This window comes from Vombatus ursinus, unplaced genomic scaffold (genome assembly GCF_900497805.2).
Source record: "Vombatus ursinus unplaced genomic scaffold, bare-nosed wombat genome assembly UNPS02014792.1, whole genome shotgun sequence".
Taxonomy (NCBI): domain Eukaryota; kingdom Metazoa; phylum Chordata; class Mammalia; order Diprotodontia; family Vombatidae; genus Vombatus; species Vombatus ursinus.
This window is the reverse complement of record NW_020954570.1, coordinates 6822132-6839867: the sequence shown is the minus strand read 5'-3', so window position 1 is coordinate 6839867 and position 17736 is coordinate 6822132. Positions and strand designations below refer to the sequence as shown.

The following is a 17736-nucleotide window of genomic DNA, read 5'->3' as shown; positions in this document are numbered from 1 at the left end:
CTCAATTATCCCCATTTTATATATGGAGATACGGAGAAATAAAGTTTGAATGACTTGTCTAGGATCACATGGCTAGCTACTGGTAGCACCAGGCTTGGTTTTCTCCTTTTGATTTCCAGTTTTCTGCTCATTCCAGACTGGAAATGGTAATAATGAATTAGTACTTTTCTGATGTATTTGACCAATATAAATGGCTTGAAAACATTTAATATTTGTTATCAACTATGGGTACATTATAATGTATTTGTGTATATAAATAATATCAAAATATAGTGGTAAGAATACCCATCTTAGAATCAAAAGAACCTGAATCTGAGTCTCCACACTGAAACCTGATCCTGGGCAAGTTACAGTATGGTCCTGAGCCACAGTTTCCTCATCAGTAAAATGATAATAATGGCTCTCATCCAATCTCTTCCAGGAGTTGAGGGGGGTGAGGAGGGAAATAACAATGTGCTATAAAGAAAGACTTTTCTCCATTGAGGTTCCACACATGGATATAGCTCTTTTCATTCTTCCAGTCCCTGATTTTATATTCCTTAGGGGGCAAGGCTATACCTCTCTAAAGGCAATTTTTAGTGTTCTCATTCTAGAAATGAAATCATTAAGACAACAAATAAGTGACTTGCCCAGTGTGAAAAATACCAATTCAATAAATATTAGATCTAAAGTTTCAATAGCATCCTAGGAACCTAGTGATTCATGAACCTGAGAAGTTTCAGCTGCTTCTGGTTTTTAATCTGTGGAATCAAGAGAGATACTCCTTCTTACTGTTCTTCTCCTCCCAAATTTTAGTTCTTGGTTCTGGATTCTAAAAATATGAGAATCTCAATATTACAGATGTTCACTGAACAATATAGATTTTTGGTAGTTTTTTTCAAAAATATTTGTTTTATTCATTGAGGGAGGGTATGTAACTAAAATATCCTTCACAAAAAAAATGTGTAGATTGAAGTGGAATTTGCATAGTACAAGGGAATAACATAGAAAAGGGGAACGACTCAAAAACTTAAACCATTATAAACCACTGATTGGGATATGATAGCATACACTGTTTTTATGGCTATGATAAAAGCTCCAATTGAATTCACAAAAAATGAATTATATGTAATAATCTAAGAATGTTCAAGAATGAAATAGAACACACTTAAAATAGTGGTAGGTAAGCATCATATGAAAGATGTTAACATGATAATAAATAATGCAGTCCCTGATCTCATCTCAAGGACCAAGCTTTACCCCTGTAGTGACACTACAAAAAGTCAGCACAGTTGAAAAGAAGGGCTTTCCTACTAGCCCAGTTGCTTTTCAATAGAATTTATGTAGATTTCTTTGCCTGTTCCTTACTCTGACAGTATGCTAACAGTGTTATAACACCTTAGAATACTTACTATTTAGTAGATTTTCAACATCATTTTTGAGAGAAATTGTCTTGATTTCCAAAGAACTGTGGGAGAATCAAGTTTACTAAACCAGATGAGATATGAATGTTCTCTTCACTAGGTTCTTTTTCAGCCAGATTTTGTAAATCATTTTTATAATAGCTGTCAGCAGAGTCTGCTTCCCTTGTCCTCACTCATTCTCAGTATTGAAGCTATATGAAATGTACCCTCACCTCCCACCCCCAGCAGTCTTGTTTAAATAGAGTCTTTAATGTTGTAAATCCTGATGTAGATGAAGTCCTTGTCATATTGATCTGCTGGGAATAGTAATGTTATTCTAGACCTGTAAGGACCTTATATACAAGAGTCTCTAGATGGTATATAAATGTTTACAATATTTCTGTGAAATAAGCTATGTGCGCTCTGTGTGTGTGTGTGTGTGTGTGTGTGTGTGTGTGTGTGTGTGCATGTGTGTATGTACTTAGAGAAACTGAGGTTTAGGCAGTTAAATGATTTGCTTAAGGGCACAAAATAGCTAAGAATTGTACCAGGTATAAAGTTCAAATCTTATGGTTCAGATGTTTAAACTATTAGGCCAGATCCTTTCCCAGGAATATTGTTAAGAAGAGTAAAGATGATTATGATTATGAAAGTATAGGAAAATTTTATGAGGTGTTCCTTCTCACCCCTGGAGCTTCTCTATATTTTATTAATTGGTTGATGTTTTTTAATCAATTTACTGTCAGATTCCCAACTTTCATTGCTTACTAGATAATAGTAATACTGATGGCATATAGGAGTATAGGATTAGGAGAAGTTAATGGAGAACATTAAACACTTCATACCTTGAGAATGTAAGAATTCTGCATTCAGCTGTTTAGTATTCTTCCCATCAAGGGCTGAAACCAAAGAATAGCTTTTGTGAGAAAACAATTGTTTATCTCTAATATCTCTTTTTTAAAAAACAAAAATCTCTCTTAGTCTGTAATAGAAAGATTGAAATAATCATAAATTGTGTTTTTGTCATTTGTTCAGTTTTAAATGGGGGAAATAGAAACCTCCCCTAAGATTGAAAGAAATTATTATCTGACCTTTCCTGTGTGGGAAAATTTCCTACAAACAAACAAACAAAAATCCAAACAAAAAAAAAAGTTAAACACTGTTCAAGGTTTCTTTAGGCAGTCTCAGTCCTCAACACGTGGTTATAATGAGGGTTGCTATTAGTGAAAGATTTATTTTACTCTGGCATATTAAGATGCATGTTGATTTAAATGAAAACAATAAAAGTGTTTCTGCTTTCACTTGGGGCTTTAACACCTAATAAAAAGAATCTAGAATACCTTTTGTTTTTCCAAGCTAATGTAGAACACATTTCCCAGTCATTTCACTGTTCTAAGTAAGCTCGGGCTATGGAATTTGATCTGACTCTAGTTCCTTTTATAAGCAACTAGTTAAAGTGATTGAAAGTTATGCTGATGAAACACAGTCGGGGGGGGGGGGGAACTGAATATGGACCCAGCAGTGGGTTGTATGGATATTGTCTGAGGATCACTTTGGTTAGGTTTGGAGAGGCTTGTTACCAGAAGAGTAGACATACCTTTGGTAGTGATAATTTTGTTTTTTATCAAGAGTACTTCACAAAGACTGTTGTGGTCCACATTAGTGTATGGAATCCCCATACCAGTGAAATCACAGATGCTTGAAGTATTGAAATGATGTTGGAAGAGTTCTCCAAAATGCAGTCTCACAAATCTTGGCCATTATCTTATATCACACACACAGACACATACACACACACACACATACATACATACACACACCACATATATATATAAATACATACACACACATACATAAAACCTGTTTGTAATCCACAAAATGCTGTGGACTAGAAATTACATAGAATAAGTCATATTCTAGTAAAGAAATGTTTGTCACCCTTCCCCTTTATTGATATATATATCTATATGTATGGGTGTATTCATATCTCTGTGTAGACATGGTAATTATAGATTCTGTGCCTTTTAAATATTTCCCTGTCCCCCAAATGCTCAGAATAGTATCTTGCCACATAGTAAGAGCTCAAATATTTGCTGTATTGAATGCCTCCCAGAAATCTCTGTGGAAAGGAAGTTTTTCTTATATTTGTCCCCATAGCAAATTTTAGAGGATACCATGGAATACTAATGGGTCTGCCAAAATTTATCTTTTAGGGTAAAAGGTCTTCATTTTAAATAATGATAAAGCTACATTGGGAACATTTCTTTAAGTGGTTAAAAAAGATGGATTGAATGGGAATGTTACTCTAGGGTGTCTTTTTTGGATGAGATTAGACATCAGGCATTTTCTTTGTCAGGCAGTGTGGTCCAGTGGGAAGAGTACACCATTCAGAATTAGATTTAGAGGGCATAGGTTAAAATACCAGCTGTTACCTTTGTGACCTTAGGCAAGTCTCTTCACCTCACTGGGCTTGCATCTTCATCTGCAGAATATTTTTGTCTAATCTACATGATGTGACGCTAAGGTTATTCTTAGCTCTAAATCCTAACCCTTTTTTTTTTTTTGAAGAGTACTTCTGCAGAGATTTTGCATTGTTCAACTTCCACTTTCCTCTGTTCTTATTTTTTTAATGAAGCCTTTACCCAAAGTCAGTGCAATTTAATATGTACCTCAAGATGAAATTTTAAGGTTCCACAGGACTACCAACCTGAGCAGCAAATCTTTTCATTAATGGTTATGTCTAAGGATTTGACCTGAATGTGCCCCTGATTTAGCACAGAGACAGGGCTGACTAGGTGAGATCAAATGTGTTGGCAAATTTAGTAACCACCTGCAGCTGCATAGCCAAACAATTCACTCAGGATGCATGCTTGATAAAGCAGGGATCAAGAATGAGCAAGTAATAAATGTACATGATTTTTACGTTTCAACAAGCAGAACAATGAGATTTATCCTGTCAAAGCCTAACTGGTACTTTTGTCCTTGCTGTGGAAATGAAGTAAGAGTTCTCGCATTTTTGAATATTTTTAAAAGAACTAGAACAATTAGCACATTTTAAATCATTTCTGGTATTTCCTTTACCAAGAAGAAACCCAACTTCTATTTTAGATGGTCTGTTAACTATTTTCTAAAAGATCCTTGTAGCCTTGGTTAATATTTATCATACTCTCACCATTTCTTCCATTCTGCTCCCCCCCTCCATACATACAAAATGTGTTTTATTGATTCATTAAATTCCAGCAGACTTTTGCGTAGTGCCATTTATGTAAATTGGGCTACTTTTCTAGCATTCATTGTGAGGGGAATATTAATATCTAATTCTGCATTTACCTGGCTGATTTACATACATTTGTGTTATATGGTAAACCACATGAAAACCAACAGGGAAAAGCTCAGCTCTGCTAACAACTAATAGCCCATCTTTTCTTTTGACTTCCACAAATTGAGAAATATTGCCTGTGGCACACATAATGGAAAACTGCATTTTTAATGCTCCCACACACGCCCATTTCTTTAAAAAGAAGAAAGCAGCTGACTAGTCTCAAAAATAAAACTTCCCAAAGCATTACAATTGACACTGGATACTGAAAAGGAAAATGCTTTTAGTTTTGGGAATGAAGATTTGAGGGTTGTGTAAGGTTAGGCCGAAATGTTGAATTGACTAATGAGAATGGTATTGTGCTTGAAAAGGTGAAACAAACGCAAGTTCTAGATGGGATTTTTGTATACTTCTCATATAAAAAGATTAGAAATATATCCAAAGTTAGAACCTTCAATTCCATCTTTCTATGGCAAAGAAAAGCCATTGCCATTGACTATTCAGACTCCTATTTGAACCAATGGAAATATGCTTATGCTTTATCTTATGGTATAGCCTGTCAAGATAGATTTTATGTAACTTGAACATTTTCATTTCAGAGAAGAGGCTCAACTTGTTTTCTAACCCTTTCATTTTAGGTGAATTAAACCACTCCCTCCCTTCTTCCCACCTCCCAATTTATTTTTCTTGCATTGAAAGATTTCACTTTTGTTAAGATAGAAAATTTTATTGTTGTGCCAATACCTGGTTGGGTTTACCCAGGGATTGGGAGTTAAAATAAGACTTCATTGTAGTTCAGACAGTATAGGTTAGTTACATTACTAAAAACAAACTTTAAACTGCAGGGAAAAGGAAATGGAAAAATGGTTTTTTTAAATGCTGTAATAAGAATCAATTGTTACATTTCTTATAGCATTTTTAAAGCAACAGTTTATAATTGCCTTTTTTCAAGCTGTATTTGAAATGTACTTGTAACAATAGAATGAAGGTGGTAATAGATAAAATTGTTCAGTAGTGACCACAGCACATTATATACCAAGTAGCTCTGATGGAGAAAAAGAATAGTAGGCAGAACATGCAATTTAATATCTTAGTCTCTCAGTCTAAAAAGTCAGACATTGGGAAACTTTTGATTTCCAAGCACCACTTGTGTGCCATACTTTATCTGAGTTCTCTTTATTGACCTTCCTGAAAGTTTCCATTGTGAATTGTGACTCAAATACTGTATGTATAATTATTGTTATTAGATATTATCTTGATATGTACACATATGTACACATGTATATATCCATATGTATATATGTGTATTTATAATACCAAATGTAGATTTAAAAGAAGTCATTTTTAATTGAATATGAAGATAATATGTTGTTATTCTTTCCAGTAGTGGTGATAGATTTCAGCTGAGTCATATGCTTTTTCACCTGGTCCCACTTGTGACTGAGTGTACATATTTTCAGGATTGGCTAGAGTTACAGATAGAGTCTGTAATCATCACATGGAGAAGATAACTGGCCAATCTGGTAAAAAGCCCTGGAGTTTAGGCCAAGATGTTATAGTGGTCCTCTAACTAAGTTAAGTATTATTTCCCCAAAATTTATTTCACTAAATGTTGCAAGATTTTGATTAGTAAATTGCAGATTAATAGAGAAAATGGATCCTAGAGATTCTCTTGTAAGGTTGCTATTAGGTCAATGGAATTGGGAACAATTTTCTTTAATGTCCCTACATCACTGTTCTGTTTCCCAACACCCCCCCCCCAAAAGAGCAATTTTTGTACTTGTTGCTAATATCAAACTAGTTTGGGAACTTTATTGCAGTTATAAAGTCATTGATAATAGTGTTTACCTTAACTAAAGGGCAGTTAAGCTTCACTATTGTGTCAAATAGCATTTAGATTGTACCCATTCTGTAATATGGCATTGCTGCTTTTTAGGAATGGGTGATAGTTTTCTATAAACTTCATAGTTGATTACCTAATTTTCCTGTTAACTACATTGCATGTGATTTGGTATATGTAAAGGAAATTGTATCTCTGTTAAGTTGAATGTCTTTTATTACTGTGCTCTGTGTGCGTATACATATGTATAAACCTATATTAGTACATATCAGTATATTTCATTCTTCAGTTGTGACTTGACTGAAGTCAGTGGAATATTGAATATATATATATGTATGTGTATATATATATGTATGTGTGTGTGTGTGTGTGTGTGTGTGTGTGTGTGTATATATATATATATATATCCCCTCTTATTCTCATCCCTAACATTCACTTCTCTTCCCTATCATAAGATTATAGATTTAGAGCTGGAAGATTCCTCAGATGTCACCTTGTCCAACCCCTACATTTTATAGATGAGGAAAGTGAGGCACAGAGAAGTTAAGTAACTTTCCCAAGGTGACACAGATAATGTGTCAGAAGTGAGATTTGAACTCTAGGGCTAGTGCTCTTTCCATTGCATCATGATCCCAGAGGAAATTTTCTTTGTAGAAATTTATAGAATTTATAGAATTCATATGGGTTTAATAAAATATCCACCCATGTTCCATTTCTTCCTCCCTCCGTTTGCTTATGACAAAGTATTTGGGCACCACCCTTATGTGTTCTGGAAGTGACTATATATTCCCTATTTCATTTGACAAAAAAACAAAAACAAAAACAAAAAACAAAAACCCTCCTTTAAATTTACCATGAAGTAAGGGTTGTGATTACTTCAGGTAACCTAGCACATATCTACTTCCTGTCTCTCCATATCTAGTGTGGGAAAACGAATAAGGTTGGCTTACAGAAAGGTTGCTATGCTGAATGTGGAAAACAAGCAAATAAAAAATAAAACAGCACATGGAAGAGAAGGAAAAGTTTGTCTCTTTAGACAGGAGTTGAATAGTAAGATGATGTGATATGTGTATAAGAAAGACAGATGAGAGAAGTCCTCCTGATGTCTACCCTGTGGGTAATTCTTTTGGACAGAAAAGGAAAGCAAACTGGTCATTGCTTTTATTTCAAGATGAAAAGGATGGAAAAGGAGGAAAGAAATAAAAATTCATTGAAAGCAACCACTGTAGCAGGTAGTTATTTCCTCAAGGAGACTAGTGAATGTTAGACTTTTCCTTCTATACCTTGATGGCTAAGGTGTGCCAGGAGACATTTGTGAGGAGGCATACAAAGAGAAAGAAGACTCCTGAATAGAGTTGTAACTGCAGGAAATGTGCAGGTCATTCCATTTGCCAGAAATATGTGGAATAAAGAACCTTGGGTGCAGGAAGGCATTTCATCATTCATGTGATCAGTACCTGACATCTGTTCTTTGAACTATAAATGTAATGCTAGTGTTATCTTTGAACTTGAACTGTACGTACCACAAGTTATCGATCAGTTGTTAATATGGAACATTTTGTACCAAGCCCATGTTTTCATTGCACAGCCTTTTACTTAATAGACAATATTAGCTGGGGTAGGATGGAGATGGGGGGTGGTAAGCAAAGAGAGAGATAAAGAGAGTGTAAATTTTTTTTATCTTTTATTTCTCTCAAAGAAGAATGCAACCCATCAAGTAGCTGAACCTTTACAAATATGTTGTGCTGTACATGTTTCCCCTTTTAAAAGGCTGGCGCAAATACAAACAGATTTTCTCAAAGGATTCTTTTTTCTGTTTTCTTGTATAACATATGATTGCTGTTAATTATTTATATGAGCCATAAGGTGGTGTTCACTTACAGGATTTACAAGGTTCCTGATAAATAGACATTTAAAAGACCTATATAAAACCCAACTACCTCCAGATAGAAACAATTAAACATTTGATACTGCTTTGAGCTTGGCATATCTTGCTGCATTGCCTATAAAATCAGCTTTCTCATGTGGTAAATCAATTCACAGGAGTTTAAAATGAGTTTAACTTAGAATTTGTATGGGACAGTGTAAAAGACAAGTGGATGCACCTAACACTGCCTCCCGTGAATGATGCAGAAACAGGCAAAAGAGTCCAACATAATTTAGTAAATGAGAGTTATCTACACACACACACACACACAGTGGGTATGGTCTAATAAGTTGCACCCTTGTAGTAAAGGGCCACAGGAAGGACACCATTTCCTGGATCAAACCACAGAGTGCAAATATTCTCCCCCAAATAGCACACCAGTTACTGTAAATGTCAGTAGAGGCAGTTTTTCTGACTTTGATTTAATGAATGCCTACAGCAAGGCCAGCTGTTAGCACCTTTTAACTGCTTGTCAGAATGTGTGTGTGTGTGTGTGTGTGTGTATAGGGAGGGAGGAAGAAGAAACTTTTCTGTGCACTTTTTTGGCCTTTCCATTAAAAACAAAAGGCATTTTTGCACATTCAGTTAGTCCTCAGCAAGTGCCAAGGAAGAGGAGCAAGGCTACTTTAGCACGCTTTTCCTTTTTTTCTTTCTGTGTGTTGAATTTTTAAGTAGAGTGTAATTTATACTAACTACACTAAGCAATAAAAGAATGCTTTAAATTAGTTTTGACTAATCCTCTTGTACACTCTCACCTTTCAGAGTCTATAGATGTACATGAATCATTTTAGTTCTCTGTCCTCCCCAGGAGAATAATAGAGAAAAAAATGAGAGAAAAAAAACTTATCAAATTCTCTTTTTATGTAGCTGAGATGTCAAATCTAATTGTAAATCTGTGTACTTCCTAGATGTCATCTCTCCCACTCTCTCTCTCTCTCTCTCTCTCTTTTTTTTTTAAACAAAGGGCCCACTCTTAGAAAACTTACAGGAAAAGAGAATAACAATGTTCATTTAAGTCATCTAAGATGGAGAAGAAAACATATGCAGTTATTAAGAGGTCTTAGAGGTTTCTATAATACCCTTTGATGCTCACACTTTGTGAGCACACTTTGTATATTAGGAGAAGAATAATCTTTGAAACATGGGGGAAGTTTAAGTCCATATAATCCTACTGATTTTCACCAAATGATTTATGACATAAAATGTTTCATTAAAGATTTAAAAAATATATTTTTTTTTGTAGTGAGTTTTTTAAAAGTACCATTGTTTTTATAATAGGAAGATGTAGTAAGTTATGCTGTTAGCTTATTTAGCTAAAACATGGAGCCAAATTCATAGTAATGACTCCAAGTGAATTACCTACAAACCATAGACAGATAAGCTTTCAGTGAGTGTGATGCTCTGCATTTCTTCAAAGAAATAGGTCATGTTAAATTCTCCACTATCACTATCTGCAGTTAATTTTTACTTGCATTTTGGGCCTTGGGGTGGGCTCTGCTTTTTGTAGTAAGGAAAAAGCATGTTTTTTTGAAAGCATGACATATAAAACTCTCTGTTTTCTGTAGAGAGAATTGTTAAAAGATTTGGTCAAGAAATTGTGTCTCTGGGAAAAAAAATCAAAGATGTAATTTTGTAGATTATTCAGATGCTTATGTAGCTTCTTCCTTATTCTTTTGAGATGATAGGAATGAGTAAAATTAGAAGTGTGAGATAAAGTTTCTTTTCTAGACATTTTAAAAGAGGAAAAGGTCCATCTGACTATTCTCCTCAAATGATAATCTCATTGACTATAAGCTTCTTCAGTTCAGAGAACATGTCCACTTTCCATCTTTGTAGGCCCTTAATAAATGTTTGTTGAATGAATGGCTATCTTTAGATCTGAAACTTTTATTTTAAAGGAAGAAGTAGAATATTATTCAGAAGACAGGTTGAAATGAACTATTTCATATTTGGAAATGAAGAATAATTAGAGGTTTTATTTCCCATTTTCTCTTCTTTCTTTCCTTATTTTTACTTTTACAGCCTCAGCAATCCCAGATAATGGAAGGAGGTCCTGTCTAAAGCTCAAAGTCTTTGTTCGACCAGCAAGTAAGTTCAAGAGAATGATCTTTCAAGGGTGGCTTTCCTAGTGCATGCTTCACTGTGTGGTCTGGTTAGCTATGGTAAAACTTTTTTTTACTGTTAAACCCTCTCTGGTATCTGTTCTGTATATCAGCATTCATGTTTCAGTTTTCATCATATTTTTTCTTATCATTCTTCATAAAGCTTTTTATTAAATACATAGCATTTGCTAACTTGTTGTTTCTTAGACTGTGATACATGTACAGCAAACAGAAGACAGTATTGGCACTTGAATAATAAATGCCAGAGAATTAAAAATAACCTATATTTAAATGAACAGAAAAAAGAGAAAGAGAGAAAAAAAGAAGGAAAATGGGGCGTTTAAGGGTGTCTCACTAACATATTTGGCTGTTATCTTTATTTTCGTTATAGACAGCTGTATGAAAACTATAGGTGTTCATGATCGTGTTTTCGATGTTAACGACAAAGTAGAAAATTCATTAGAACCAGCAGGTTAGTATGCTTAGAGAATCTCTTTTAACCAATGCGTCTCTCTCTCTGGTGCTTCAGTACTTTTTTCCTTTCTTCCTCTTTGCATGTTTGCATGGGTATAGTTGCTCTGCTTTTGCTCATTTCTAGCAGTGCTAATATGACTTATGATCTAGCTCATTTTTTTTTAGGATTCCTGGGTAGTGCATGGTAGATAAAAAGTGGCACTTTTTGGATACATGGGATTGATCAAATGCCGCACCCTAACATAGAATCCTCTGTAGAATATTCAGATCACTGCCTTTTCTCACATCTTCCCCGCATGCCAATGAACCGTTGTGTCTGTTAAGTAGATCTGTTTTCCTGCTGTTAGACTACTGTATACATTTGTTAAATTTTATTTTACATGATGTTAGCATCTATGGAAAAAAGTAATGAGATCATTAACTAAGAATAATAATGCCCAACAAAACATGTAGCTGATTCAAAATTTATCACTCCATATGCAGTTGATAAAGGCAAATGATGAGCTTTAACTGACATTAAAATTTTAAATATCATTTTATAGCATAGTTAGTTGTGTTACTTTCTGGCTCCAAATTACATAAAATAGCCTAAATTCATGATGTCATGATCATCATCGTCATCATCATCATCATCATTATCATTCTCTCACATTTGTATAGCCCTTTAAAGGTTTAAAAGGCACATTCCTCACAATAATCCTGTGAGGTAAGAGGTACAAGAATCTGTATTATACAGATGAATAAACTAAAATTCACAGAGATTAAATGATTTGTTCCAAGTCATATTGCATCAAAACTGGGTTTTGGATTCAGTTTGGGTTGCTCTAAATCCAACAATCTTTCCATTTTTCAAGACCAAGATTCAAGTTTTGGATAGGTAGCATGGTGAAGGAATAGAATGTTGGGCTTGGAGTTAGGCAGACCCAGACTCAAAGCATATAGTTTACAGTTAGTATCTATATAACCATAGACAGTCTAAGCCTGGGCCTCAGGATTTGCCATCTGTGAATCAGAAAGAAGACACACTACCTTAAAGGGTTGTGTTGAATCTCAAAATAGATTTTATTATATACATATATGTGTGGATATATTATATATATGTACATATATTACACATATGTAAACATATACATACATATGTCATTTTCTACATTTTAAAGTGTTCTGAAAAATAAAGCTTTCTGTTATTATTTTGTGAATAAATAAAATATTTATTCCACCTATTCTTCTGCTCTCCTATTTGTTTCCCCTGCCCCTTATAAATATAGTACCCAACAGCAGTCAAATATGACCCTGAATCATGTAACTTCCACTGGGAAAGGAGGCATGTCATGAATATGCTACTGTGCTCAGTCCCACCACAAATTAATGTCCTTTCCAATAGGAAGAAAAACTAAAGCCAGAAATTACTCATGGGACCCCTTCCCTGTTGTTTTGAATACTTTTCACCTTTCCTACCCACCCCAGATTCTATCATCAGTGCATCACTCCGCCCTACTCTTTTGGGAAGATTGCAGAGTTTCAAAACCATAACATAGGAGCTCCTGATTCAAGCAGAAAATTTCTAACTACTTGTAATTGGAACTTTTATTTCAAGAAATACAGGTGTTAAAGAGGATTTCAAGTCCACTTTTAAGGCTGACAGGGATTGTAGGGAAAGTTAAACTGAATAAATACTGTATGTTAGTATATTCTTTCATTTTTTTAACTGATAGAAATATTCATGTCTTCCTGAAGCATTTTTATTTTTCCAAGTCTTGCCCATCAAGTAAATGAAAGGTATATCTACCAGATCTAATTACTAAGAATTAGTTATTTTGGGAAGCTCCATTATCCCCTTTAGACTATTGTAGAAAAAATTGAGTACTCAAGCACTAACATTTTTACATGGACTCTCAGAATCTTAGAACCAACAGGGACCTTAATGATAATCTCATCAAGTTCCTTCATTTTATTTGCAAGAAAACTGATGCTAAGAGAGAAATGACGTATCTATTGTCACAGAGCAAGTTTGGGGAAGAAATAACACTAGAAAAGTGCTTTGTATACAGGCTCTATAGAGACATTAATAATAAGCATAGTGTTCTCTTCCCTAAACTAAAGCTGATTCCTCAAAGATACAAAGGGAGTTGTATAACTCACAACTTTATTTCAGTTAGCTTATTATTATTATTTGAGTTAGTTTATTAGAGAAGCTTTAAAAAGTTTCTCTTTTCAGTCTTTCATTCCCCTCCTGAAATCTTTTTTTTTTAACATGACTACCTACAGCTCCCTTTCTGTTCCTCAAGATAGTATTCTCTGCTTATGTAAGTTATCTACTCCAGCCAAGAAAATGTTCTTTCCCACTTCTTTCACCTTCTGCTCTTCTTCATCTCTACACACCCTCTTTTTCCAGCTACAGGGCTCCACAAAGCATAGAACGTAGCATACCTTCCCTGTGTGATGCTATTCATGACTGCAAAAAGATTTGATATTTCTTTCTGTGGTACTGATACCTGAGGCATTCTTAATACCATTCCTTCCCTCCCCAGTTTTCTCCAGTCCCACTGGCAATGCTAATTTATGCCCTTCTTTTCACCTTCACAATCTTTACTCACCCTCCATTATACCCTGTTGCTCTTTCAGAGTTCTTCCCAAAGCCTTTTCTTCCTTTCTCCATTCCAGTTACAGCACCTTTCCAACTGTGCTTCCTCATCACCTTTACTTGTATGTGGGAAAACAGGGAGAGCATAGTGGAAAAAGAGCCTCCTTCTCAAAGCTGGATAATTGTTTCCTGAGGTTTTTAAAAATATATTTTGCATGTTATCTTGCAAATTTAATCAAAATGGCTTTAAAATACATGGGACCCATTCCTTGTTGTTTTGAATACTTTTCACCTTTCCTACCCACCCTGGATTCTATCATCAGTGTCCCCATTCCCAACAATCTGGAGGAGGGAAAAAACTGCCTTTGTGTATTCCCCAGCCTAGATTCTGCGGAGAGTAACTATAGAGAATATAGAATAGAAGTTGAAGGCCAAAAGTCTACAGGAAACAAAATCTAAGAAAGGAAACAGTTAAAACAAGAGCACAAAATGAATATACACAAATGTCCAAATTTTAGGCAACAAGCAAGAAAAACTAATAAGAATAAGAATAAGAATAAGTAGGAGGCATACTTGTGAGAGGAAATTCAAATGCCAGTGTATAGAAGTGTGGTGGAAAGTATTTAGATGAAGATTGATGAAGGGAGAAATAAAAGCACTTCTGTCATCAGATTGTATGATAGACGGATTGCATAGAAGGAAAAAAAGAAATAGAATAGGCATCAAGCCTGGTAAAAGGCATGATATAGTAGTGATGGGGGACTTTATTCATCTAGCTATCTGCTGGAGCTTTTTTTCTGTCACAAGCAGAGCAGCTAACAACATCTTGATTTTGTCTTAATGACAACTTCATCCTTCAAATGGCAGAAGAACCAAAAAGGGAAATTCCATTTTGGATCTGATTTTCACTAACAGGGACAAACTGGTTACTGGAGTAAACATAAGCAGAACCTGGGGGAAGTGACCACTGCCTCCTATAATCTGTGATAGACAAAAGGAAATCCAAGAATCATCTGGAATGCACTCTACATTTGGGAATGAGCAGATTTCAAAAGATTCAGAGGAAGATTGGGTGTGGAGGACTGTATGAACTAAAATTTCACACCTGAAGTCAGTGTAGTAGGAATGGGAAACCCTCAAGAATGGAGTTCTGAAGACTTAAAGGGAAATAATTCCATTGAGGAGAAAAATGGGAGCAGTCTGAAGAGATTACTATGGATGCACAAGAAATTCATCAATCAATTTAGAAATAAAATGTTCAGAAGAAGAAAACAAAGGCAGATAACATAAGAGAAACGTAAGAGCACAGTATGACTCTTGAAAAATAGTATCAGGAATGCTCAATATCAGAATGATCTGAGACTGGCAGAGAAAGCTAAGGATAACAAGATCTTTTCAAATTATATTGGGGAAAAGTGGTGGATAGGACCCCTACTTGAAGTACATAGAATGATGAAAACTAATGAGAAAATTTTGACATAGTTACTTAATTCTCATTTTGTTTCTATTTTGTCTGCCAAGGAGAATGACCTTTGCACTGGAAATAGAAAAACAAAAAATGACCAACGGGGGACTGATACCCAATATAATAAGTAAGGATAGTGCAGGGCACTTAGTTGTCCTTGATTAATTCAAATTACCTGACCCAGATGAACTACCTTTTTGAGAGCCTGAAAGCTGACATAACTCGATCACTGAGTTACTGAAAGATTTTGTAGAATGAGGGCTGAGGGAAGAAAGTAACATGACTGGAAAAAAGTAAATTTCCCAACTTATGAAAAGGATAAAAGAACAAAACTTGAAAGCTAGAAACTTGATTTTATTCCTAGAAAAATTCTAATACTGATAATTAAAGAAATAGTGAGTGAATATTTAGAAAAAGAAGTAGCAATTGCAAGGAACCAGCATAATTTCAATGAGAACACATATTAGGTTAACTTTTTTTTTTCCATTTTAACAGAGGTACTAGACTTTAAGATTGGGGGAACACTATAGATATAATTTACCCGAATATTAGCAAAGCATTTGACAAAGTATCTCATTTTATTCTTATGGAAAAGATGAAGAGCTGTGGAATAGATGATAACATAATTAGATGGATTTGGAATTAGTTGAATGGCTAGACTCAAAGAATAGTCATTAATGGTTCAATATCAATATGGCAAGAGATGACCAGTGGAGGACCCTAAGGATCTGTGCTTGATCCTGTGCTATTTAACATTTTTATCAGTGATTTGGGTCAAGGCATAAGTGGTATATATGTGATATTTTCAGATTACAGATCTAGAAGGGGAAACCTAGCAGTGGATGATAAAGTTGTGATCCAAAATGATCTTGATAGACTAGAGCAATGGGGTCAAACTCAAATAGAAACAGATCTCTCTGTACTGCATATAAACTTAGAAAACCTCCAGTTAACATTAGCTGTGTTGTAATATATTTTTATTTAATTTTTTTACAATTTCCCAGTTACATTGTAATCTGGGTGAGGCTGTACTGGAGAGTTTTGCTGTTTGTGAGTTTGACATTCTGGGCTCTTCTAGCACCAGGCCAAATCTAATTATGAAATTCATTAAGGAGAAATATAAATTTACATGTAGATTCAGAGAAAATCTGTTTCACATGAACAAGAGGAGGGAGGCATGGTTAGACAGAAATTTGTATGGAAAAAAAAACCTAAGGGTTTTAGTAGATTGCAAATTCATTATTTGTCATCAATGTGCTGTAGCAGTCATAAAAATTAATGAAGACTTTGGCTATTTTAAGTAAGGCATAACTTTCAGGACTAAGGAGGCTTTGGATAGACCTTTTCTGTAGTATTGTATTCATTTTATGAGTGAAATAGTTTAGGAAGGACATTGAGAAGCTGGAAGGGTGTCTATAGAAGGTATCTAGAATGGCAAATGCCTTGATTACAAATATGAGATCAGTTGAAAGAATACCCGATACTTAGTCTAGAGAGAATATTCGAGGGTGTGATGTAGTGTGCAGTATTAGAAGAGTTATGCCATAGAGGTATTTAAAATGTCCTTTTTGTGGGCTAAAAAAGCTGATCTAGAAGTGTTAGGTAGAAGTTAAAAATAGGCAATTTAGGTTTAATGTCAGGGTAAACTTCCTAACAATTGGAGCTGTCCAAAAGCGGAATGGGCTGCCTCAGGTGGTAGTGGGATCCCTCTCATTGGATATCTTGAAGCAGAGACTGAATAACTTGTCAGGTATGTTATAGGGGAGATTCCTTTTTCAAAAAGAGATGACTAAGTCACTTCCAGCTCTCAAATTCTGTGATTCTGAGTTGTTCAACTCATTTGACACTTAGAACTAGATTTCTGTAGGCATATCAAATTCAACACCTCCAAAACAGAATTCTTTATCTTTTCCCTCAGACTCACTTCTTTTTCCCTAGTCTTTTGTGTGTCTGTAGAGGACATTGCCATTATCCCAGTCACCCAGGTTCACAACTGTGGAGTTATCCTCCAGTGACTGGTACATAGTAGATAATTAATCCATACCTATTCACTGATTAATGGAGTAGCTATTTTTTGTGGTAGTCTTTCTCATGGTTTTGTTTGGTTGTTTTAAAATTAGTACAGGGATTAATTAATTGTTGAATAAATGAATGAAAATAATTTATTAAATGCCAACTATATGCTAAGCACTGCATTAAGTGCTAGGAACACAAATGCAAAACTGAGATATCCCTGACCCCACAGAGCTTATATTCTCATGGGGGAAGACTACATATGTTGGGAAGTAGCAGTCTGGGAGGCCATAGTTGATTTACTTACCCTGTCTAATAGCAATAACACTACTGATTGCATTAAGGTTCTAGGTGGAAGCGAGTGGGGTAGAAGAAAGCATGATACATACAGAAAATGGTCATCTATTAATTTCCATATTTTTGTCTTTGAATTCCCAGCACCTAGCACCACGCTTTATGTATATGTGAAAGGTTAGTGATTTCTCACAAGAAAGTTCATCCACCAAATACAGCCCAGTTGACCACATGGCTAAGTCTTAAAGAATTGTCTAAGGCACTAGAGGTTAAATGTCCAACCAGTAAATGTCAGAGGCACAATTTAAATTTATATATTAATTACTCTAACCCCAA

The 17736-nt window shown here is 35.0% G+C and overlaps 1 protein-coding gene across 2 annotated transcripts in view; it reads left to right on the top strand.

The window, feature by feature from the left end:
- The window catches only part of EFNA5 (ephrin A5), a 326593-nt gene that overhangs the window by 301959 nt on the left and 6898 nt on the right, over positions 1-17736 (top strand). Inside the window, exons 3-4 of one of the 2 annotated variants that reach the window (XM_027869240.1) lie at positions 10491-10556; positions 10962-11042. In XM_027869240.1, coding sequence (XP_027725041.1) covers positions 10491-10556; positions 10962-11042 — 147 coding nt within the window. The remainder of the gene's footprint in view (positions 1-10490; positions 10557-10961; positions 11043-17736) is intronic. The other variant, XM_027869241.1, reaches the window with a different exon arrangement.